The 26,119-nt window shown below is 40.2% G+C and overlaps 1 protein-coding gene across 3 annotated transcripts in view; it reads right to left on the bottom strand.

Moving 5' to 3' along the window:
- LOC124554147 (coatomer subunit beta') overlaps nucleotides 1–26,119 on the bottom strand; it is a 174,409-nt gene that overhangs the window by 79,888 nt on the left and 68,402 nt on the right. For all 3 annotated transcript variants that reach the window (XM_047128213.1, XM_047128214.1, XM_047128215.1), the window contains exon 9: nucleotides 15,730–15,986. In XM_047128213.1, the coding sequence (XP_046984169.1) occupies nucleotides 15,730–15,986 (257 nt within the window). The remainder of the gene's footprint in view (nucleotides 1–15,729; nucleotides 15,987–26,119) is intronic.

Raw genomic sequence — 26,119 nt, 5'->3', positions numbered from 1 at the left:
GGCAGGAGGAACAAGACTTTGGCTCAGGTGAATAAAGGGTTATAAACACAAAATCAAATAGGGGTAATGCAGAAGTAGGTTTAATAATGAATAGGAAAATAGGAATACGGGTAAGCTACTACAAACAGCATAGTGAACGCATTATTGTGGCCAAGATAAACACGAAGCCCACGCCTACTACAGTAGTACAAGTTTATATACCAACTAGCTCTGCAGATGATGAAGAAATTGATGAAATGTATGATGAGATAAAAGAAATTATTCAGGTAGTGAAGAGAGACGAAAATTTAAGTCATGGGTGATTGGAATTCGAGAGTAGGAAAAGGGAGAGAAGGAAACACAGTAGGTGAAAATGGATTGGGGGTAAGAAATGAAAGAGGAAGCCGCCTGGTAGAGTTTTGCACAGAACATAACTTAATCATAGCTAACACTTGGTTCAAAAATCATAAAAGAAGGTTGTATACAGGGAAGAAACCTGGAGATACTAGAAGGTATCAGATAGATTACATAATGGTAAGACAGAGATTTAGGAACCAGGTTTTAAATTGTAAGACATTTCCAGGGGAAGATGTGGACTCTGACCACAATCTATTGATTATAACCTGTAGATTAAAACTGAAGAAACTACAAAAAGGTGGGAATTTGAGGAGATGGGACCTGGATAAACTGAAGGAACCAGAGGATGTAGAGTGTTTCAGGAAGAGCATAAAGGAACAATTGACAAGAATGGGGGAAAGAAATACAGTAGAAGAAGAATGGGTAGCTTTGAGGGATGAAGTGGTGAAGGCAGCAGATGATCACGTAGGTAAAAAGACGAGGGCTAGTAGAAATCCTTGGGTAAAAGAAGAAATATTGATTCAATCGATGAAAGGAGAAAATGCGAAAATGCAGTAAATGAAGCAGGCAAAAAGGAATACAAACGTCTCAAAAATGAGATTGACAGGAAGTGCAAAATGGCTAAGCAGGGATGGCTAGAGGACAAATGTAAGGATGTAGAGGCTTATCTCACTAAAGGTAAGACAAATACTGCCTACAGGAAAATTAAAGAGACCTTTGGAGAAAAGAGAACCACTTGTATTGATATCAAAGAGCTCAGATGGAAATGCAGTTCTAAGCAAAGAAAGGAAAGCAGAAATGTGGAAGGAGTATATAGAGGGTCTATACAAGGGCGATGTACTTGAGGACAATATTATGGAAATGGAAGAGGATGTAGATGAAGATGAAATGGGATATATGATACTGCGTGAAGAGTTTGACAGAGCACTGAAAGACATGAGTTGAAACAAGGCCCCAGGAGTAGACAACATCCCATTAGAACTAATGACAGACTTGGGAGAGCCAGGCCTAACAAAACTCTACCATCTGGTGAGCAAGATGTACGAGACAGGCGAAATACCCTCAGACTTAAAGAAGCCTATAATAATTCCAATCCTGAAGAAAGCAAGTGTTGACAGGTGTGAAAATTACCGAACTATCAGTTTAATAAGTCACAGCTGCAAAATACTAACGCGAATTCTTTACAGACAAATGGAAAAACTGATAGAAGCCGACCTTGGGGAAGATCAGTTTGGATTTCGTAGAAATGTTGGAACACGTGAGGCAATACTGACCCTACGACTTAGCTTAGAAGAAAGATTAAGGAAAGGCAAACCTACATTTCTAGCATTTGTAGACTTAGAGAAAGCTTTTGACAATGTTGATTGGAATACTCTCTTTCAAATTCTGAAGGTGGCAGGGGTGAAATACAGGGAGTGAAAGGCTATTTACAATTTGTACAGAAACCAGATGGCAGTTATAAAGAGTCGAGGGATGTGAAAGGGAAGCAGTGGCCGGGAAAGGAGTGAGACAGGGTTGTAGTCTCTCCCCGATGTTGTTCAATATGTATATTGAGCAAGTAGTAAAGGAAACAAAAGAAAAATTCGGAGTAGGTATTAAAATCCATGGAGATGAGATAAAAACTGAGGTTCGCCGATGACGTAATTCTGTCAGACAGCAAAGGACTTGGAAGAGCAGTTGAACGGAATGGGCAGTGTCTTGATAGGAGGATATAAGATGAACATCAACAAAAGCAGAACGAGGATAATAGAATGTAGTCGAATTAAGTCCGGTGATGCTGAGGGAATTAGATCAGGAAATGAGACACTTGAAGTAGTAAAGGAGTTTTGCTATTTGGGGAGCAAAATAACTGATGATGGTCGAAGTAGAGAGAATATAAAATGTAGACTGGCAATGGGAAGGAAAGCGTTTCTGAAGAAGAGAAATTTGTTAACATCGAGTATAGATTTAACTGTCAGGAAGTCGTTTCTGAAAGTATTTGTACGGAGTGTAGCCACGTATGGAAGTGAAACGTGGATGATAAATAGTTTGGACAAGAAGAGAGTAGAAGCTTTCGAAATGTGGTGCTACAGAAGAATGCTGAAGATTAGATGGGTAGATCACGTAACTAATGAGGAAGTATTGAATAGAATTGGGGAGAAGAGGAGTTTGTGGCACAACTTGACTAGAAGAAGGGATCGGTTGGTAGGACATGTTCTGAGGCATCAAGGAATCACAAATTTAGCATTGGAGGGCAGAGTGGAGGGTAAAAATCGTAGAGGGAGACCAAGAGATGAATACACTAAGCAGATTCAGAAGGATGTAGGTTGCAGTAGGTACTGGGAGATGAAGAAGCTTGCACAGGATAGAGTAGCATGGAGAGCTGCATCAAACAAGTCTCAGGAATGGAGACAACAACAACAACATATATGCTCATATCATTAAAAAATATTCTGTGACCTCTACGACGAGAAAATTAGGAAATTAAGTTTTTCCTGACGAATGGAATTCTTCAGGTCATCAATTGTGCAAGACTTGTTCATGTAGACTTTTAATTTTAAATATCCCCACAAAAAGAAGTCGCATATCGACAAATCGGGTGAGCGAGGGGGCCAGTAAACATTGCCATATCTCTAAATAACACGTTCCAGTAACATTTGTCGAAGAACTTCCACGGATGCTCTCATCGTATGAGCTGTGGCACCGTCCTGCTGAAACCACATTTCTCTCATGTTCACTTGACGCCTTTCAAGTTCTGGATGAAGAAAGTTGTTTTAACATTTTAACGTAGCGCACTGATGTCACAGTAACTCCAGCTCCTTCGTCTTCAAAAACATAGGATCCAACAATCCCCATCTTTGAAATGCAGCACCACACTGTTACTTTTAAACTGTGGAGAGGTCTTCGGTGTAATTCACATGGGTTCTCCAGCGCCCGATACCGACAGTTTTGAACATTGACACAACTGTCTGCATAAAAATGTGCTTCATCGCTCACGAAGACTGTAGCATCTGCTTCTTCCGTAAAAATTTCGTCCATTACACGACAAAACTGTCTGCACTGCACAAAATCCCCTTCAGTAAGCTGCCGGATGACCATTATCTTGTACGGGTGAAACTTAGGATCATCACGTAAGATGCAGTGAAGCGAACGACGTGTCATATGCAGCGCTACAGCCTGTCGTCTAGCCGATCGTTTCGGACTAGCGAGAACTGCCATTCTCACTCGGTCTACATTTTCCACAGTACAAACTGAACGGGGAAGACCAGGTGGTTTCTTTTTCATCACAGATCCAATACTTCTAAATGAGACCGATGACCACGCTGTCTGGTCTCCTTCCCCAAACCAACCAACCAACTTCTAAATGTTGCAACCCATCCGAGTACAGTATTTCGATCAGGCACTGCACCTCGACGTCCAACTCTAAAATTTTGACAGAAAAGACTTTGCATTGTGACTACGGAATCATTGTTTCTAAAGTACTGCTCGACAACGAACACACGACGCTCTACGCTCCTAACGCTCCGTAGCGACTGAAACTGCATTGTATAGGCAGTCTGCCAACATTCGTTCGAGGTCAACACCCCCTCCCGTCAGTGCATACTAGCAGTTCAAGAAACATGTGTTTCCTCTGCTCCACTCTGTATATATACACTGAAGTGACCCAAGTCACGGGATACCTCCTAATATTGTGTCGGACACCTTTCTGTCCGGCACAGTGCAGCATCTCGATGTGGCACAAACTCGACAAGTTGCTGGGAGTCCCCGTGCAGAAATACTGAGTCGTGCTGCCACTACAGACGTCCACAACTGCAAAAGTGTTGCTGGTGCAAGATTCCGTGTACAAACTTACCTATCCATTATGCCTCACAGATATTCGACGGAACTCATTTCAGGTGATCTCGATGGCCAAACCGTTTCCTCATATTGTTCTTCAAACCAAATAATGAAAATTGTAGCTGGAAACAAGATGCATTGTCATCCATAAAAATTCCATCACTGTTTGGGAACAGGATGTCCACAATAGCTGCACATGGTCTCCAAGTAGCCAAACATCCTGAGGAGTCAGTCCACTGCACGTAAAAACAGCCCACGCCATTACGGAGCCGGCACCAGCTCGCACAGTGCCTCGCCGACACCGCGGCTCCGTGGGGTCTGCGGCACGATCGAACTGTACCGTCAGCTCTTACCGACTGAAATCGGGACACACCTGACCGGTACACAGTTTCGAGTCGTCTAGGGTCCGACCGATAGGGTCACCGGCCCCAGAGACGTGCCGCAGGCAGTGTCACGCCGTCAGCAAAGACACTCGCACTGGTCGTCATACACTTCACACCGATTTTGAGGCAGTGTCACTCGTCTGTAAGCACTGACGGTGCACCACAAACCCCGCTGCTCTCTGTCGTCGAGTGAAAGCTGTCGGCCACTGCACCGTCCCCGGTAAGAGGTAATGCCCAAAATGCGGTATTCTCGGCCACTGCACTGTTCGCAGTGAGAGGTAATCCCCGGAATACGGTATTCTCGGCACACTCTCGACTCAATCGTCAAATATCAAATTCCCTGACGATTTCCGAGACGGTTCCCCATTAAAAATCTATCAATTTGTGACTGTTCCCCATTAAAAATCTATCAATTTGTGTCGTGTAGCCGTAATCGAGTCAGAAACCTTTTCATACTAATCGCCCGAGTACAAATGACAGCTGCACCAATATACTACCCTTTTACGCACTGTGTAAGTAATACTACCCCATCTGTATACGTGCATATCTCGTGAGTTTTGTCACCTCAGTTTTTATATCGTACATAAACCACAAAAATGCAAGGAGGATCCTGTACATAACTCTTACCACTTAAAAAGTTGTTTCCCACAGTCTACATCATTATTTAAAGTCCCCTGAAAAGTAACAGTTGGTTTTCACAGTACTTTATTACAAACCACAAGTTTTAAAGGAGATACCTTATACTACGCTACTGAACCCAGCATAGCTTGGCAAATTACCAAATATTTATGGGAACTGCATATATGTCCAAATCTCCTCCTCACCCTTCTCTCTATCCATCTTCTCCTTCCCTTCTCTAAATTTCCAATTACTCTCTCCCGGCCCTCTTCCCTCTCTCTCTCAGACGTCGAGCCTCATTTACTGTAAATGCAAATGAAACCTTGATTGGGAATTGGAGTCACTTAAAATGAACGAGTAAATCTGTTGTTAAATGGGGTACGAGAGAGGCCTCTCCAGCTGCTGGGTCTATGGAGACTGTACTCACTATCACAGTACATCACATACTTTTTATCTACAAAAGGGTAGGATCACAAAGTTTTGGATTATTCAGATTCCGTGTTAGTATTCTTATCATAAACTGATAAACCATTAACACAAATTTCCCATATTCTGTTAAAACCAACTGCGAGGAAAGAAACGAGACAGCACACGTGCTATTTTTGTTTGATATTGTGAAAGCATACTGAAAAGTAACATCTCCTAGTTTTTTATTCTGTTCTCGATATCGGCTGAGATACTGCACGGCACACATATTACCCTGTCGACTTTGCCGTTTCGCTGTTGCGAGTCGTCACCCTCTGCCGCCAGAGTGCTCCAAATTGCAGCGTGGTGTGTAACGTTACTGTGTCGGTGTGTGACAAGCAGTGAGCTATAATCCAGTTTCTGACCATCCACCCATAGAGCATCTTATCCTTCACCACGACAGTGCCAGATCGCACACGAGTGCCGTGAGATCTGCAACAATCTGACACCTCGTGTTCACTGTCACCGATTGTCCTCCGTACGGTCACGACTCGGGCTCTATCCAATTTTCGTCACTTCCAAAACTTAAAAAACACCTTCGAGGACTTCTCTTTGGTAGTGCAAAGTGCAGCAAGTGGAGGCGAGGTTGTGGCTCCCTTGACAAAATACAGTGATAGTATTAACAAATTGGTCTCCTCCTTCGGAGAAATGTGTTTGTTACCAGGGTGACTATGTTGAGAAATAAATATGTAGACAGGAAGAATAAAGATTTAGAATGTAGAAACTAAATGGGAGACAATTTGTCTAATGGTTTAAACGCCCTGCTATCTTAGTTAAAACACTGTGAGAAATAAAATGAAACTGTACAATTTCACAGCACAGCACTTTCTTTGTCACAGCCATTTTGAACATAGCCTATATTCATCTGAATGTTTATTATTGTGTTATGAACAATTTGAAGTAATCAGTCAAAAACTCTGAGATTTTTTGGTAACAATGTTCAACCAAGTACTGCCTTTATATTGCAGTATAGATTACACACATTCTGCGGCTGTCCACTGTAATGGATCTGGGAGATGTTATTTTTTTTACCGTATTTGTCGATACCGAATTGTAAATGTTTTCTTATATTTTTGTCAGAATTTATTATAATTTGTCTTATTATATGTTAATTTACTTCTGTTTTTGAGAGTAAAAGCATATTGATTACTATTAGAAAATGTATCGAAGAATAGCAAAGAGACTGATTACAAGTGGAAACTTGTGAATTGTGTAAAATATCTTTGACGTTGGAGTCGTCTTTGACTATAGTCAGTCGGCAGCTAACTCTTGGTGTGTGTTGACGGAAGAACAATGTGAAGGTCGCAGTCATAAATAATTTTGAATTATGTTACTATTATTTTTGTATTAACTAAAAAGAAGAAACTACATTTGAAGAAACTGTATTTGAAACACCAAAATGAGAGAAACACGTTGAACCATGTCATTTCTGCAGCTGACATAGATGCATTGTGGAATCATACTTAGACAACTGAAGCCAAGACTAATATCGCCTTGCAAACGTCTATCGGAAAAGGTACTGTCACGAAATATGGCAAATTTAAGTAAATAAAAAATAGTGACCATATTTTCAACTCGTGTCTTAGCCGGGAAGCCATATTTCACCACCCAGTTCGGCATCGTGTCTACATTCAATGCAGTATGTCATATGCAACATGAGCAAAATCTGTACTAGAAATTTTAGGCCTAGATATAATCTCAAAAAATTTTGTGTTCAAGTGAGGAAAGTAGCATTTTGACATCGAAAGTTTCTGTAGTCCTTCTTTTTTGGGTTGTGGTAGGCGGGCATTAGGTGTCTATGAGTTATTATTACTGCTTACTAGTGTTTTTGGGCTAGTGGGGAAATGATTCTGTTATGCCAGTAAAGCACCGATTCTTTAAGGAATCTATCTCCCCCATAAAAAATAGCTTCAAACTTCTGGTTACTTTACGAATGAGCTAATCTGCTAAATATTTGACTACAAGCATGTAAGTGAGAAAACGTTTGGAAAAAGTTTTGAAATTATACTTAAAGTTTGTTGGAAGTCACTAAGTATTCTAATTGCAAAACACTAAATGAATATGGTGTGGGTAACTTTTGCTCCATTTAAAGCAAAAGCTAGTTTCCGTGCATCTCGTCTCAATGTTTGTGAAGTATCTCCTGAACTGTGTGTTGTTCAACTACACAATTTTACAGGTATATTCAGTAGCATATGTGGGTACTGTCTCCAAACTGTGCTGCACAGTCAGCAGTAAAGAAGTAATAAATGATAATGTCATGCCAAATACTGTAGCTTTACTGAAAGACCAACGAAAATATATTAAATGAGAAACTTTTTTTCCTTTCATCATTTTGTGGGGGCAGTGTCAGAAAGAAAAAGTTCTGTAAATGTCTGAAATTATGTGTAAATTCTGTCAAATGTCAATAAGCACTTTCACTGTCAAATATTGGTTCCAGTTACTGTGTTAAACTTTCAACGTAATATTACACCTCTTGAGTAGATTATGACAGTATTTTAAATTTTTAAATTGGGTCAATAATTATGTGAATCATTGAAAATAATCTTTTTTGTCCATGGAAGCCATTAGATAGGTTGCCTACAATTGGAACCATGCCCTAGATTCTGGAATATTCACTTATATTATATTCAAAATTAGTTGCGACTTTTGACCGTTCAGTCCGGAGCGAGTGGAAGGAAGCATAGTTGCCAATGTGTGCTGAGCGCGTCAGCAAATGACGATAATGCCAGGCGCATTCGGTGTAGAATGCGTCAGGCTCACTCGCCTGCACGGACAACGAGGCACACAAGCTGGCCAATCTGTGATCTTTCTCAAACAATTTTTAAGAAACTGTTTCGTAGCACTCATTCTCGCACATCTTTTACCTTATTTCATCAGCTTCATGATGAACTGCCTATCATATTGCTAATGGTCATAGTTACTGTTATATTTTGATATTAGGTGAACTACTGCAAGAAATTCTAAAAGTTTGCAAGTAAGGATCGCCACGAATTTGCTTTCGGTGCGTGTTATGTTGGATGTTGCTGCGTATCAAACATAGATAACATACTCAATTATTCTTTAAACTTGGAAGGATATCACTGTCCTCCTCCAGTCTTGAGAAAATGGAATGTATGCAAAAAGCACTCTGTTGTGAATGCATGTGCCAATGAAAAAGCTAGAATGAAATGTTCACAAATTCTTTGTATATAAACGATCCAAGATATCAAAACAAGATTTTGGCAAGTGATAGCACACAAGGAGGAGAGTATTTTGCTAATTGACTAATATGCGCAACTTCCGTATCTACCACGACAGTCAAGCAACAACAGATTATTGTCAACAAAACAATATAATTTTCAAGGACCATAGATAGCTGGTGAAATGAGAACTGCTGTGGGGTTTGCAATGGTATAAGTTACACGTTGAGAATGGGCTTTTTCATAAACTACTGGCCTGTCCTGCCCTCAGTTGCTAGTTTAATATTAAACTGTTTCAGGATTCTGTCGCAATTTCTTTTTCAACAGCATCGGAAAGTTAGTGACCAGTGGCAGTTGTTGTGGAAGAGCACAAGAGCACGTTGTAACATTATGTGATTGCCTTATTATTTTAAATCATTCACTAATCGAGCAGTCACTCGGCAACAGCTACAGTTAGCAAATAATGTTGCGAGAATGTAAAAGGTGAACGACCTGTGACGTAACTTGTTTATTGTCGAAGCGCCGTCAGAGATGCAGTGAGTTATTGACTTTGAAACCCGCGGCGCGAAAAACGGACAGAAGAAGAACACTTCTACACTTTTTTTTTTTTTATGTACGAGATATTCTCGATGAACAGTTACTCATTCTTCTCTTGTCTCTTGTAACTTGTGTCGGACGCGCATGTCTTGCCGCCGTATTATTATCGTTAAAAATAATATTGTTTTAGTGTAAAGAAAATGTGTAATACTAAAAGTGCCTAGCAGTAGATTTATTGTGCGACGTGTATGTGAAAACATCAAAGGAATTGTTTTCATTACGAGAAGTGCCAGTCAAAACAGCATCCATGTTAAATCCTTCATTGCAGTGTAAGTTCGTCTATTAATTGCCATAAATTCAGAGTTAAATGGAACTGGTGTATGGACTATTTATTTAATATAGAATCTATGTCTCACTCCTTCATGAAGTTATTTAATTTTCTTTATGTTTCTGCCAAATAGAGAGTTCACAGTCACGAATTCTTTCATCGAGTTCGGACGGAAGTTGCATGCGGCGAAATATTTTCTCCACGCCATATTCTACTGGTAAATGCACGATAAACTACGGTCCCTTAGGAAATTCATGTTGAGCTATCCAAAAATAATTATATTTTGAATAGGCTTTTACTCTTCTCTGCAATGCAACTTCCAACTGATCAGACGATCAAACAAGAAACAGCCGCACACAGTCGGCGTTCGCAAATATGTTTCCACTGCTGATTATAGTTATATGTTACAGCACAAAAGTAAACATATTGTTATAATTAGCGACTACGAACGGGGACATTTATAACTGTATGTTTACGTATACACATTACGTAAACATATCGTTATAACGTGAACACTAACTTCAACACCTCGATGTTCTATTGGTTATTTCTCTCTGAATGCTGTTAAACGTGGCATACGTGCATTAATGTGAAATACACAGCACTAAATCTATGGTGCTACGTTACACTGTTAGTCCTCTAGATTCTGTGAAAAAACTTGGCATCAGGGTCACAAGCACAACTTCAGTTGTGCTCATTTTGAGGAGCTTTAGCACACACACAACTGCCTTATGGGCCATGTATGTTCGGATTTGATAAACAATGTGAAGGGTTCACGGTGTGCACAGTTGGCCTTTACCACTCAACTACAAGTTTATGTCAATGCACTTCAGCAGGCTTTTCTCCCCGTTCACTTGGCACGAATCCTACTAGACGTTAACACTCCTCAGATACGCAAAATCTCTCGCTAAACACAAAAATTAGATTGGAGATCAGCAAACGTTACAGTTATACAGATAGAAAAACCCATTTTGTGTGATTCTGAATGAGATACAGCATATTAATTTTTGGATTTTATGATACAGTTATCCATCTGAAGCCCTGAGAACCATAAAGCACATCATGGTCGATTGTGGGACTGTAGCATTTATTTGTGCTTCTGATATCTGTTGATCTTACGGTGGATCACATTTATCTGTGCCATACGCCCACACTGTACAAATGAACATTCACGAAAAGCTCTCACTGGTTTCTCCGACATTCACTCAAATGTGGGATCGACGACGGTGTGCTTCTGGCCTGTATTCTAATCATGTGGCTACGTTGGTAGACAGTACTACTCGGATTTAATCATTTCCACAAATGACAGAGTTTGGAGTTTTTTGTTTATTGTGCAAGAATCGGCTATAGTGTGTAGTGTCAACACAAACTCTGTTGAATCTGTTTTAAGTGCCAACAGAAAAAAATTACCAGGTAAAGTTAGTTGCTAAGGAACTAGGTCCTCCCAGACCAGATCAATTATGAGGTCAAATAGGCAGTACTACAAGCGAACATTTAACAAATAAGTATGTAATAAGTGTAAATTGTTGTTTGGGTGCACGGTAAGAATGTGTTGTCAGCCCAGAAGTTACTTCGTTGACTAATGCACGTATTAGGGATCTTGTACATTTGTCCGAAAAAATAAAACGACACCTATTTACACAAAAGAGTGACACAAAGAGTAGCGAAAGCTTAAACATTATTTCATACTTGCCCTAAAGTGTAATTAATTATGTACAAAACAACAGATTTCCACAAAGCAACTTTTTTTTTTAGACAAGTTATGCATATTATTATTATTATTATTATTATTGGCAGTGCCTGTAGTTGTATAAATATGTTGATTAGCATAACTGTTATAAAACAGATGCTATTAATTTCACACTTTCACATTTTTCTGAATCTAAAAATTTGTGAACACACAGAATGCATATTCACCTACAGCCACAGTTAGTGACACTGCTGTGTTTTGGCAAAAGAAGCAGATTTCTAACATGGCAACAAGAGAATTCACTTGTAACTCAAAACTTGTCACAGTCCTTCAGGAATCTCTCCCCTCAAGTACTTTCTTGGTACTGCTGACAACTTGAGAATAGTCCTGTGGTATAACATCTGTAATGGCTTTGTTTTTGGTCAGCATTTCAATCTCACTGAACGTATTCCCCCCTCCCCAACTAGGCCCGTATATTCTCATTAAGATTTAAATAAGCATGATACACTGGAATGCTGATTGAACTGTGCCCTCTGCGATAGCTAGTTTGTCAATCTGATAGTGTGGAGTGTCTGGCTTGTACAGCACTACAAGTTACACTTACTCTGGCTCATACATGCTACGTTCAACTTTATCCAACGGATTGTTTCTTTCTACTCGGAGCAAAATATTTGCTCTCGTCCACTGCATTGTTGGAGCTTTATCCGTCACAACAGAGTGGTACATGCACTGTCCATTACTACTGTCAAATTCTGAAGAATATTTTGCAGCAGAACATTATCTTCACAGCTGGTGAATTAGGGTGTATACGTGGACAAAGAAAAAAACAATCCCGGATTTCTCCCGGATTTCCCATTTAAAAACACACTTTCTCCCGGTTGAAAACACACTTTCTCCAGGGTGAAAACACACTTTTTCCGTGTTAAGTGACAGTATACTTTTCCTCGGAACTGTAAAACTTATCAATTTTTACAGATTCCAACGCGCTTTTGTAAGCCAGTCGTAGTTCATGTCACGTGATCTCGCCAGCCAATAGAGCGGATATTGAAAAGTCATGTCGTCAGCCAATAGGATTATCACTGTTAACTAGCGTGTACACACAAACAGGAAAAGTTAATGGTTTAAATTAATATACAAAGTGTTGCTACAAGAAAAAGAAAGCTTTCACATACAACATTGGTATCAACGATTAATAAGCTGCAAGAGAAGCTTAACTTTCACGTATAACGTTGATCTTTTTTGCGCATGTTACACTTTAAGATAGATCACACAAACGTGCCAGTAAAATTCTTACTAACGACATAAATGGATGATCTTCTGGGCTCGAAATTTTTCTAAATGGTCATCCTCAAATAGTCGATTTTTAAATGAGAGTCAAGCGCTCTGTGATTAAAGAAATTCATCGCACATAGTTCATCATGGGTAGAAGGAAATTTACTTTGAAAGTAACGGTTTTCAGTCAATCATGACGCAGAAGCCCGTATGTTCGTACGTGTAAAACATTAAAAGATGTTACATTACGTCATAAAAGAAACAAGACATCAGAGGATATTCCAAGAGCATCGGAATTTGATGAACCATAACAACGTGCATAATTCTGTTAAAAGTGCACATTCGTACGTCCAGATTCGGTTGTAAATTTTCTTGGAATACCAGTACTGTATTATTTCATTTTTGGTTCTTTATTATGGCATAATGCCATACTTGTAAGAAGACAAAAACATGCTCTTATGAAACGCAGAGAACAGTTCAAACTAACCAATAGTGTGGAATTAAGCATTTCGTTACTTACAAATAAATAGACTGCCTCAGTGCAAAAGATTAATAAAAACCATTTTTGTTTAGAAAAACAGACAAAAATAACTTCATTGTTCTGCAACGCGATTAATGCTTGACTGTAATTGCTGCCCGGCACCGATACCCAAATTCGCTCCTAGTGAATATGACAGCTTGTGCACGACAGTAAAATTTTTCCGAATAGCATCTTGCTGCTACTGCTTATATAGCTAACAGACACACTTTAGTAGCCAGAAGTGGGAGAAGGTACTACACACACGTGACGCAACTGCGCATGCGCATGGGCCCGCATGCAACTGCTCAAATAAATCTAATGTAAACAGTTGCGACGTCACGCTCATTGGAGGCAATTTGTTGTTATGAAGCATTGCACAGTCTTCCCAAAGCCTGACACATTTTGCTGCTGGCGGATGCTTGTATGAGCACTGCGTTTTGCTGTTGTACATGGCACATTTCCTTTGCAACTTAAGTTTTATTTTAGTTTTTTTCTCTCGTTCATGTTTTATTGCTGCAGTATTATTCTGCAGTAGCGGGATACAGTAACATCCTTTGTTTGAATATTATTCCTTGCCAGTCAAAATGACAAATTTAACTGAAAATTGAAACAAAAAATCCCGGAATTCTAAAAAATTCCTGGGTTTTTCCTGGTTTTCTCCCGGATGAAAAAATTCCCGGGTTTTTCCTGGATCTCCCGGTCGTCCCGGGTTGTATACACCCTGTGAATGTGTTCTCGGATGACAACTTTGAATGCAAACCTCGTATTCCGACATGCTGCACTGTTGTTATTAATACAACACCAACACAAAATACTCGTTCACAATTCCTGACAGGTTCAGAACACTTCAACATCAGAAAACACCACTTTACACAGAGAGTTGACGGACGCAGATACGCACCTAACGCAAGACACCAAGTGGTACTGTTTACCCACAGTGTGGCGACCTGGGCAATGGTGTCACATCCCCTCTGGTGGTCCAAATGTCAAAAGTTGCAACTAATTTTAAATGCACTACACTAATATAGGTGAGACAGCTTGCAAATGTGTGTATGTATATCTTTCCACCTTTCAGTGCTTCACATGTTACAAGTATCTTATTCTAAATTTTGCCTTTGCTTTTTACAAGCATGCTGAAGGACAGCATTGAAGGTTAACCCGTATACATCTGTTACACTGAATTTATTCGAATTAGCACTGAGTGTTTCTTATGTTACTTTTCAATATCACCAAAAATTGTAGCGAGCATGTAACAGAATGTTTCTCTATTCATCTGGTATGTTCATAAGAGTTATCTGTTATTGTAATAACTGAAAAAAGAATGTACAGGACACACCACTGTCTTTTTGAGACAGATATAGCTCACCGATATGCATTCCTTTCTGTTTTAATAGCAAAAGGCACAATGCAATACCCATTTACAGGCATAGTGGAATGGAGGAGGAGCAGCAGCAGCCATCCTGCACAAGGAGGTTAAATTAGGGACTGAACTTCTCGATAGAATAGATTCTGACCTACCCTAACCTCCTTGACCTTGCAAAAACTGACTAAGGAGATCAGAAGCACTATGACCAAACTTTCAGCCTATGTTACCAGCGACCCCTGCTAAAGGCATCTGGGAACTTTTGTCAGTGTCACTGTAACCTAAAGCTTAGCTTGTGAGACTGAAAATGAACGTATTAACAGGATATATACACAGGCATTCATAGTCAATAATTTCTCACTATAGTACTAACAAAAAAATCGCACAGACCAAGGATCGAACACACACACACACACACACACACACACACACACACACACACACACACACACATATATACTGGGGAAAGTATGATGCTTTGACTGTTCCGTACAAACTTAATTGTGCATACAGATAGTACATCCATAGGTTCAGACGAATGAGTTGGCGAATATCGAAGTACGGGACATAAACGGACGTATCTTTCCATTGCATTGGCTTGGAAGCTTAAATTTTTTACTTCAGGGCCTGTAGACTTTACTAACTGACATAAATTTCAACTTGATCCCTCTGCCCGTAGCAGAGAAAAAGGTGCCTTAACAGACAGACTGTCGGACAAGAAAGTGCTCTTATAAAGGTTCCCGTTATTACCGACTGCACTACCCAAGTCTAGAAAGGAATAAAAAATGTAGTGTAGCAGAGAATGTAATTAGAGACACTTACAATGTAAAGTAAAGAACATGGAATGTAGAAATTACGTATTTGGTGACATTACTTAAAAACAAAAGTTTCTGCTCCTTCTTCCACGTAACAAACCCCTGGCAATTAATTGTACTTGCCACCATTACCCTTTCCTCCTTTAGTCTCTTTATTGTAAGACTGGAATAGCTAGCAGTTCCTGCTACCCTCTCAAGTATACTGTTTAATAAGATTTTTGTTTCCTAGTTTGCCTCATTCACCACAGGCTTAACGGTATCACGTACAATCACACGTGACTCTTTATGAAGATCTTCTCACACACTTTCAGTAAGTGCGCCCAGCACAGAGGCGCTGACAGTGCCGACTAACTTAAAAGCACACGACAAGTTGCAAGTTCGCAGGTGTTAGCGACAGATCACGCTACCTCGAACGCGTCCTCGACGCCGTCCTCCGACACGCCGGGCGTGTCGGGCTGGGCACGGGCCTTGGCCACGACGGCAGCGTCGTAGCGCAGGATGAAGTAGCAGTCCTCCGTGGCGAGGCACACCAGCTCGCCGCTCTCCGACCAGAAGACGTGCCGCGGCTGGATCTCGATGCGCCGCACCAGCGTCAGCGTCTCCCAGTCGTAGAACGCCAGACCCGTCACCGAGCGCACGCCCAGAAGGAAGCCGCCGAAGATGCCTGTCGGCACACGATTCCCCTGCCGTTAAACTTCACGAAAATCCTACTGCGGGCAAATTTCGGAGCCCCGTAGTCAGATTTGAGACCGATTCACGTTGGAATCGAAAAGGAAACTGTCAAAACTTTCTCTGAAACGTAAGAAATGGTAGCATTCACAAAAACCGTCAACAGAATAGAAACATTCTGTGTAAGAATATTCTGAAAATGGATATCCTGACATTGATGTTAGTGGGGGGAAATGGTACTGTACGTTAACCCTTTGGCGGGTGCATATTTTAATAGTAACCCACAAAAAATGATCTTTTTTTCCATCATATGAGGGTCATTCTTAGGAAAAGATAGCAGAACAAATTATTTCAGGAAATTTATTTTTGTTTTTCAACATAATCCCATTTTAATGCCATACACTTTCCCAAACACCGCTGAAATTTCTTTAAGCCACCCAAAAAGTAGGATTTCAGAAGGTATGCAAAATAATAATTTGTCTGAGTGATGGAGCACCTAATTCTATGTGAATCATTATCCACTGAGCCATTTTTTCAAGTTTGGGGAGGGGGTGAGAGAGTGGAGAAGTACTTGGGGCCAAGTACAGTGAATATGGTGGATGCTGGAATAAACTGAACTTTAATTTCACAGTTTTGGCCACTCCAACTACGCAGGTGTGGACCCTTGCATTGCCACGATGGAAGACCACCTTTTTCTTTTTCAAATGAGGATGTTTTTCCTCGATTTCATCGCTCAGTTGGTGTAATCACAACATACAATATTCTGCAATATTTTTTGTCCCTTTTGCAAGTACTGCCATAGATGATTCCGTGTGAATCCCAAAAAAACCCGCGGCCATTACCTTGCCAGCCAATTCCACAATATTTGCCTTCTTCGAAGCCTGTTCACCTTCAAAAACCCACCGTTACAATTGTTCCTCAGACTCTGCAGTGCAGGAGTGTATCTACATTTCATCCGCAGCTACACACTGACGCAAAAACCTGGCAGGATTTTGACCGAGAAGTGCCAAAACAGCCTCGGCGTCAACTGCACGGTCGCACTTACGAGAGCAAATGCGGCACCCATCCTGCCTAGATTTCTTTCACACCTAACTTTTTTTGGTAAAATTAAAAATACTGTACCGTGTGATATGCCTGTGGCCTCAACTAATTCCTGCACTTTGATACGTCAATCACTCAAAGCCACTTCATGGATTCTGTCAATCATTCTGACAGTGGTCACTCCACCGAACTTGAGAACTCTGTTCATATTTTGTGAGTGGTGTAGCGGGACTTTGAATTTCGCCGCGCTACACTCGTTCCCTCAGTTAAAAATTATACCGTCGCAGCGGTATGGGCGCTCGACGGCAGAGAAAATACTAAAATTGTAACTCTTTTTTGTTTTTCTATCCGTTACTTTATTGTCTCTCCAGAGCGGAAGCTTAATGCAGACGTAAAAAAACTTATTTGCTAGTCTTGATCTGATTTTAATTTGTAGACATATTATGGAAGTTGTTATGAAATTCGGAGGATGGAAGTAGCAAAGTAAATTAAATTGCATTCAGTATCAAGATGATTTTAATTTGTATAAATTGCAAGATTTTGGAGCAGACTTCTCACGCAGAAATGAAATAGGAGATTTTTGAAGACCTGGACGCCACACGAAAGAAGACATGTTAACATGGTAAAGGATGAACTCTTATCTATGCCATTTCCCCCTGTCAGTTACATTTTGTTATTCTCTGTTCTTTTTCAATAATTTTTGTAGTGGAAATTGGTTTAACTTTTACTCAAAAACGCCACAAAGACAACCCCAACAATAGCTTTTCCGAATCACGAAGTCCGATAGCTTTTCTGTAATACGAAGTCCAATTTGCATATCATTCTTTCCCTTTTTCACAGTCATTTACGATTTTAAAACCCCCTTTTTATTCACCATTTCTTCCCACCTTTTCAACCTTTTCTTTTCTTTTCTTCTCTCTTTTCTTTTTTATTAACCACTACAGTGGACTGCCACACTTAAACTCTTTTACCAAATTGTGAACAGTTCTGATGTGCTGTGAACTTCATCCAACTCAGCTTTAATCTGTTTCAGTGTTAAACCACTGAAACAGAAGTTTTGATCCTGCTCGAAAGTCTTCTTTTTTCGGTGTTGCAAAATAATCACGAGCTTGTTGCGTCAATGAACTGGGACAAAGAAATCACGTGATGGACACAGCTGCAACTTACCTGCCCCAGCAGGAGATGGCACTTACTACCAGCAAACTGTTTCAGCACTACAAGTGCTCTCTTTGATTTCCTAATGCGTTATTGAACGATCCCTAAATCAGAATTGTAATCAACTGACTATATTTAATTTTACTTTTTGTGATTTAGGACCAAAAACTATGGTTATAAGTATTCTTCCCACTGCCCTTTTGTGAGTTGCTATGGGTGGCCACTACAAAATCCTTTAACTCCCTTGATGATGTTAGATGTCTGTAGGAACTCACTTGCTATGCACCAAATTTAAAAATTTCGTGATCTCTCTTTGCTCCAGCAGTATATCAATGTGCAGCAACTCACACCGTTATATGCTGTAGAAACAAAGCAATGCATTCTTACTTCAAAAATTACAACAGTGGTGGTCTCACGACAATCACAAACCGACACTGTAGCCACTTATATAGACCTGGTACAGTGTTCTACAAGATGTGAGGCACATCCACAGGTGATATGACATATTCTCATGAGTGCAGTAAACAATTTCTTTTGTGGTAAGTACACTTTCATACCCCACAAGCAAATTACTTTGGTGGCAAGCATACTTCCCAATGGCCTTTTAAATGATGTCATTTGGTGGTATGTGTACTTCCCACAGCACCTAAAAGGCACCACATTCATTTTACTACAATTTATTGCTGCCCCTCACAACAAACAGAATCTATAGCTGGTGAAGCAAGCTATCACTAGATGCAAGAGGTACAGAGGTGGTACTTATAATTGCTATGAATGCAGTACATAAATACTAGTGGTGATGTTGGATTTTGTGTTTATCTGTCTTTATCATTTTTTTGCCCTTCTTGTCATCATCACATTTTGTTTGATTTGATTTCATGACAGTGCAAGAATTACAGAATGACATGAATATTTTTGTATGACAATTTTTCCTCAAAAAAGTCAAATCTCTGAAAGCAGAAGATTGAGGTTTTATAATACCTGGAAAAAGAAAAAGCCCACACTGTTCATACAAAAGACCACATATAGATGAAACTTTAATAAAAAAAAAAACTTTACTAAAAAAAAAACTATTTATAACAGTGAAAAAGTGTGGTGCTTTTGCTATTCGAAAACAAAACAAAACGCAACAAAGTAATCCGTCAGTATGTGCTGCCCTCCAAATATTGATGATCAAGTTCACACATATAAATTTTCCCCAAAGTAAATATTTGTTGCTGTTTTGAAATGTCTGGATGACATTTTTTCTATTCTTTAACTTCTTAAGAGTACTGAGGAAAAAAAAGAGCCATACAGCATTCATTACTTATTTTGATTTGGTGATTAAAAACCACACTTTCATTTGTAGCTCTCTAATGATCTCTTTAATGATTTGTTCAGCCCCACCCACTTTGTAGTTTTGTATACCCTAATATTGTAAGACAGGTGGTATCTTATAACCTAACTTTCATCCTTCAGCACCGAACTACGTGACATAACGTAGCCCTTCTGATAATACCCAGTGCAAAATAGTAAAACAGTATGTGTTGGGGGCTGGGGGTCAATATAGCTCAGAAACACATACAAAACTTCTAGTCAAATTCGGTACACAAGTTAGAAGCGGGATAAATCAAACAACGAAATCTCCAGGTTGGAATATAAACAATGTGGGAAAAGATAAATTGCTACTTACTGTAAAGATGAAATGTTAAGTTGCAAACTGGCATAATTAAAATACAGTTACATATAAGCTTATGGTATACAAGAGGTGTGAGTAGCATCAGGTGTGCTATCACTGAACGACACAGAGCTGCCCAGTGATCATGTGAGATGTTGTAATAAGGACCTGACAAAATTTGAAAGGGGCCTCATTGTGGATCTCCGTTTAATTAGATGGTCCAGTCTTGCAATATCTACATTCACAGGGCATTCGGGTTGGATAGTCACCGAGTGTGTGTGTGTGTGTGTGTGTGTGTGTGTGTGTGTGAGGTTTACGGGCGCTAAACAGCGAGGTCATCAGCGCCCAAACGCATAAAAACAGGAACACATGCAGTGAAGGGACTAAGACGAACAGCGAACAAGGGGAACAGTTAAAAGACACAGACGACAGTCACCGATATTGGACTCGCGCAAATGTGAGGGCAGCCGTACTCAGCGTCAAAAATCGTGTCCGACCACAACAAGAGACTATAACTGTACTGTGTAATGCGTACAGCGTACCACCTCCAAATCTGTGCCTGCTACCTGAGAATGAGTAACGGACTCAGTGCAACATTTTGTCGTCCCACACCGTCAGCCAGATACTGGCAGCAGTCGGACTGCAGAAATACTGTCTCGTGCGTAGGCTGGCGTCGACACCACGACACAAACCGCTGTGTTCGGAGTGCTTCCGTGACCGGGAAGCACACACTGCCGACGAATGGCGTCACATTGTGTTTGGCAGTTCTGAACTACCCCAAATGACCACCGTCAGTTTGGCAGTGACCTGGGGAGTGGCCCCACTCTTCCAATATTTTGGAGAGACGAGACAGTATTACTGCGGTGTCTCGGTGAGGGGAGCCGTCGGGTACGACTTTAGGTCACGACCGGTAGTGATCGAGGGAACTCTCACTGCACTACAGTACACCGAGGACGTCGGGCATCCTCACACGCTGCCTTTCTTGTGAGAGTATTGCAGTGCCATTTTTCAACAGGACAACACTCGTTCACTCTTGTCACGTATCCCTGTGAAAAGTGTACGTGGCCAGCAAGATTCCAAGATCTGTCCTCAATAGAACATACGTGGGACCAGCCCCGACATCAACTCTGTCCAAGTGCCGGTATCCGGTATATAGCAAGCCTGTCACGAAAGTCGAGGGGCAGTTCGACTCGGAAAAGGGCAGGACAAGTTGCGACACCTTTCCCTACCTGACCAGTGTGTACATCCTGACCGAAGAGAGTACAGTGTCAACCCGCAAAGTCCTTTCTAAATTTGACTGGAGTTTGTAATTACTGCAATGTCACATACACTCCAGCCCGTGTTTCATTTCATCTCCTTCTCCCTTTCTCGGTGCTTCACTTGCTTTTCAGGCAGTGTGGACAAAAAAAAAATCTATAATCAACAAAATTTTTTTGAACAGTGCGAAAGTCAGCTCTGTCAAAGGAGGAAAGTATGGTGTTTCTGCTACTCAGAAAGAGAACAAAACGGTCTGCACTGCCTCCTATTATTCAGCGAGGCAAAGCGACAACAACATTAACTAACTCGGTCACGTGACTAGGTACTCTCACACTCAATCTGCAATTTACGTGATTAAATTTGGGGACAGTGAGGAAGAGAAAACATTTATTGCGCCGATGAAGCAGGCGACAGGATGTACAGTCAAAATACTCACGTCAAGCGAGAGGACAGTTTGCAAACTACGGAAGCGGAGCAGAGTCGAATTCAAGTTTCGAAGAGATGCTAGGTGCTCCCAGTAAGTATCTCCCTGATGACAGGGATAAATGTACTATCAGGCAGCAACTACTACACAGTTAAGAACAATATGAAGAAATACCAACTTTTTCAAACTACACGGATTCTGTTGTGCAGAATCTAACTTCAGGATTAGAAAGAAAACTTGTCCACAAAGTGACAGTGTGCGAGGAGTATTGTCAAATAAAAGAGCCCTTCGGCATTTAATTATTCTGTGCGCTGGTGGTGACATGGGTGTCGTTGAGGGTTCAAATCGCATGCATGACTCAAAAAAAATAAATAAATAAATAAATAAAAAGTAAAAAAAATAAAAAATATTGGCCTACCACTCAGGAATTTGGATCACGAGTCCTTCCTTTATTTATTTATGTACAGAGAATCAAAATTTATCTTTCTTTGACGAAACAAGATAGACAAATGCTGGCACATTTTCTTAATTAACAAAACTAACTGTCAACAACTGTATTATCCTTTGTAGCTGGTTAATTTGTAAATTATTATACCCATTTCCTCTTCCCACCAAAAAGTCTCGTCCACTATCGTTTGAGATGACAAAATGTTTGGTAACTCACATGGGGAGAGGAGGGATCGACTTTTTAAAACCATCTATAAAACGTGAAGGGGCTGGATGGGTGAGGATAGCGACTAACGAAGGTTGAGGCCAGGAGGTTTACGGGAATGTAGGATGTATTGCAGGTTAAGTTCCCATCTGCACAATTCAGAAAAGCTGGTGTCGGTGGGAGGGATATCATTTTTGGCAGCGTGTTCAGCAACAGGGTGGCCCTGACAGCAGGCGCGCGTGTGTGTGTGTGTGTGTGTGTGTGTGTGTGTGTGTGTGTGTGTGTTGTTGTTGACAAAGGTCATTGGCCAAAAGCTTTAACTGTGAAAATCTTTTTGTTGTACCTATCTGCGACCCAGAATCTCCACTTTATGATGGGTAGCGTCTTTCCTTCTCATAATATTGTTACATTCCATCCTGGATTTTCCATTGTTTTATAATATAAGAAAACAATATGAGTGGTGCACTTGCAGCAGAATTACGATACATACACTGTTAACTCATCGTTCCAGTTAAAACTTAACATATTTGTTCAGTAGTTTCTAATCTTAAAATATTTACAGTGTTTGAGAATGTTGTTACAGTAGTATGATACCAAAGAATAAACAGTCTTCAATTCTCACATTATCAGGCATCTCTTAAGTTATAAAAATAAAAACAACTTTATAAGCTATTTACAAATGTTGATAGGGTTCGACATGATACTACATTTAGTCCTTTGCACGTTTTATTTTATTTTATGATGTAATGCATCACAGCCATAAGTTAAATTCAAATTTTATTTGGTTTTTACAAAATGATGTCTTCTGTCTTTCTGTTGGTATAATAAAAATGCATGCCGCTTCAGTCTTGACACATGTTTTGCCCCATTACGTATTGCGCGCTGTATGAAGTGCAGTATTACAGTTGGAATTAATATATTATTTATGGTATGATACTTGCAAATAGATGGGATTTGTCATCCATTGGATTAATGATTCATACTGTAAGCGCACAACAGTTCAAGAATGCTGAGAAGTATATTGTTTTTGTGATTATTAAATGTGGCTAGCTTTTTGTCTTTTTCCTGGCATATAGATGCCTGAGGATCGTTCGTTCCTGACAGAATATGGTTATTTAATAAAGTAACAATACAACTATGTGCAAACCACCATTTTCCAAAAATTTCTAGAAGGTGTAAATCATCACGTGCTCAAAATAATGTACCAAGTGTCTGTCCTAAGAGTCGCCAGGCGCATTTTCTCTGGTTGTTTGTCACCTCTGCATCACGAATAACCATTAACTCAAAACTAGTATTGTGCTGTCTGCATGAACCAATTGACAGTTGTAAACTTTTAAGTTTATGTTTCTCAACAGGGTCACGGTTATGATTACCTCCGTTATCAATTGCTACAATTTCTTGTTCTTACAGCGTTAATAAAACAGAACAATAACAACAATGTCATCGTCTGGGCTGTTTAGTTCTACATCAGCAGAAATCTGATCACTTCAGGCTAACAGTACACTACATCAATTGTTGATAACATCAAAAATCAATAGTGCTAATAAGCAGCGTATTGTTGAACCTTGTGTTTCACTTATTATGCTGCAATTAAGGTGTTCTGGCCAAACAAATTTACGTGAGAATAAATTTGTCTCTGTGTAAATGTGTGCTACTGCTGAGTATTTGTCTATTTCTTAAGTAAGTCAGTTTATTTGAATTGAAGAGAACTCCATTTTATGCACGGTACACATTCATAAAGAGCACGATATGCAAGAAGCATTCCCGCAGTCGGCAGCACGGCTAAATTTGCTGCACGCTCGCCACTACTGCCTCCACATTCGGTAAAAGTGGTGCCACTACACTCTGTCCCACCCTAATGAAATTGTCAAATTAAATCTGCGTATGACTTCATATACCAAAGCTTCACCCGCAAATGTAAGACAACCTCCATATTAAGCCGTTGTTGTTGTTGTGGTGGTCTTCAGCCCTGAGACTGGTTTGATGCAGCTCTCCATGCTACTCTATCCTGTGCTAGCTTCTTCATCTCCCAGTAACTACTGCAACCTACATCACTCTGAATCTGCTTAGTGTATTGATCTCTTAGTCGCCCTCTACGATTTTTACCCTCCACGCTGCCCTCCAATGCTAAATTTGTGATCCCTTGATGCCTCAAAACATGTCCTACCAACCGATCCCTTCTTCTAGTCAAGTTGTGCCACAAACTCCTCTTCTCCCCAATCCTATTCAATACCTCCTCGTTAGTTACGTGATCTACCCAGCTAGTCTTCAGCATTCTTCTGTAGCACCACATTTCGAAAGCTTCTATTCTCTTCTTGTCCAAACTATTTATCGTCCATGTTTCACTTCCATACATGGCTACACTCCATACAAATACTTTCAGAAACGACTTCCTGACACTTAAATCTATACTCGATGTTAACAAATTTCTCTTGCCATTGCCAGTCTACATTTTATATCCTCTCTACTTCGACCATCATTAGTTATTTTACTCCGTAAATAGCAAAACTCCTTTACTACTTTAAGTGTCTCATTTCCTAATCTAATTCCCTCAGCATCCCCCGATTTAATTTGAATACATTCCATTATCCTCGTTTTGCTTTTGTTGATGTTCATCTTATATCCTCCTTTCAAGACACTGTCCATTCCGTTCAACTGCTCTTCCAAGTCCTTTGCTGTCTCTGACAGAATTACAATGTCATCGGCGAACCTCAAAGTTTTTACTTCTTCTCCATGAATTTTAATACCTACTCCGAATTTTTCTTTTGTTTCCTTTACTGCTTGCTCAATATACAGATTGAATAACATCGGGGAGAGGCTACAACCCTGTCTCACTCCCTTCCCAACCACTGCTTCCCTTTCATGACCCTCGACTCATAACTGCCATCTGCTTTCTGTACAAATTGTAAATAGCCTTTCGCTCCTTGTATTTTACCCCTGCCACCTTAAGAATTTGAAAGAGAGTATTCCAGTTAACGTTGTCAAAAGCTTTCTCTAAGTCTACAAATGCTAGAAACGTAGGTTTGCCTTTTCTTAATCTTTCTTCTAAGGTAAGTCGTAAGGTTAGTATTGCCTCACGTGTTCCAACATTTCTACGGAATCCAAACTGATCTTCCCCAAGGTCCGCTCCTACCAGTTTTTCCATTCGTCTGTAAAGAATTCGCGTTAGTATTTTGCAGCTGTGACTTATTAAACTGATAGTTCGGTAATTTTCACATCTGTCAACACCTGCTTTCTTTGGGATTGGAATTATTATATTCTTCTTGAAGTCTGTGGGTATTTCGCCTGTCTCATACATCTTGCTCACCAGATGGTAGAGTTTTGTCATGACTGGCTCTCCCAAGGCTGTCAGTAGTTCTAATGGAATTGTTTCGACTCAGGTCTTTCAGTGCTCTGCCAAACTCTTCACGCAGTATCCTATCTCCCATTTCATCTTCATCTACATCCTCTTCCATTTCCATAATATTGTCCTCAAGTACATCGCCCTTGTATAAACCCTCTGTATACTCCTTCCACATTTCTGCCTTCCCTTCTTTGCTTAGAACTGGGTTGCCATCTGAGCTCTTGATATTCATACATGTGGTTCTCTTCTCTCCAAAGGTCTCTTTAATTTTCCTGTAGGCAGTATCTATCTGACCCCTAGTGAGACAAGCCTCTACATCCTTACATTTGTCCTCTAGCCATCCCTGCTTAGTCATTTTGCACTTCCTGTCGATCTCATTTTTGAGACGTTTGTATTCCTTTTTGCCTGCTTCATTTACTGCATTTTTATATTTTCTCCTTTCATCAATTAAATTCAATATTTCTTCTGTTACCCAGGGATTTCTATTAGCCCTCGTCTTTTTACCTACTTGATCCTCTGCTGCCTTCACTACTTCATCCCTCAGAGCTACCCATTCTTCTTCTACTGTATTTCTTTCCCCCATTCCTGTCAATTGTTCC

This window comes from Schistocerca americana, chromosome 11 (genome assembly GCF_021461395.2).
Source record: "Schistocerca americana isolate TAMUIC-IGC-003095 chromosome 11, iqSchAmer2.1, whole genome shotgun sequence".
In the NCBI taxonomy this organism is placed as follows: Eukaryota; Metazoa; Arthropoda; class Insecta; order Orthoptera; family Acrididae; genus Schistocerca; species Schistocerca americana.
The sequence above is the reverse complement of the archived record's forward strand: the minus strand, read 5'-3'. Positions and strand labels throughout refer to the sequence as shown.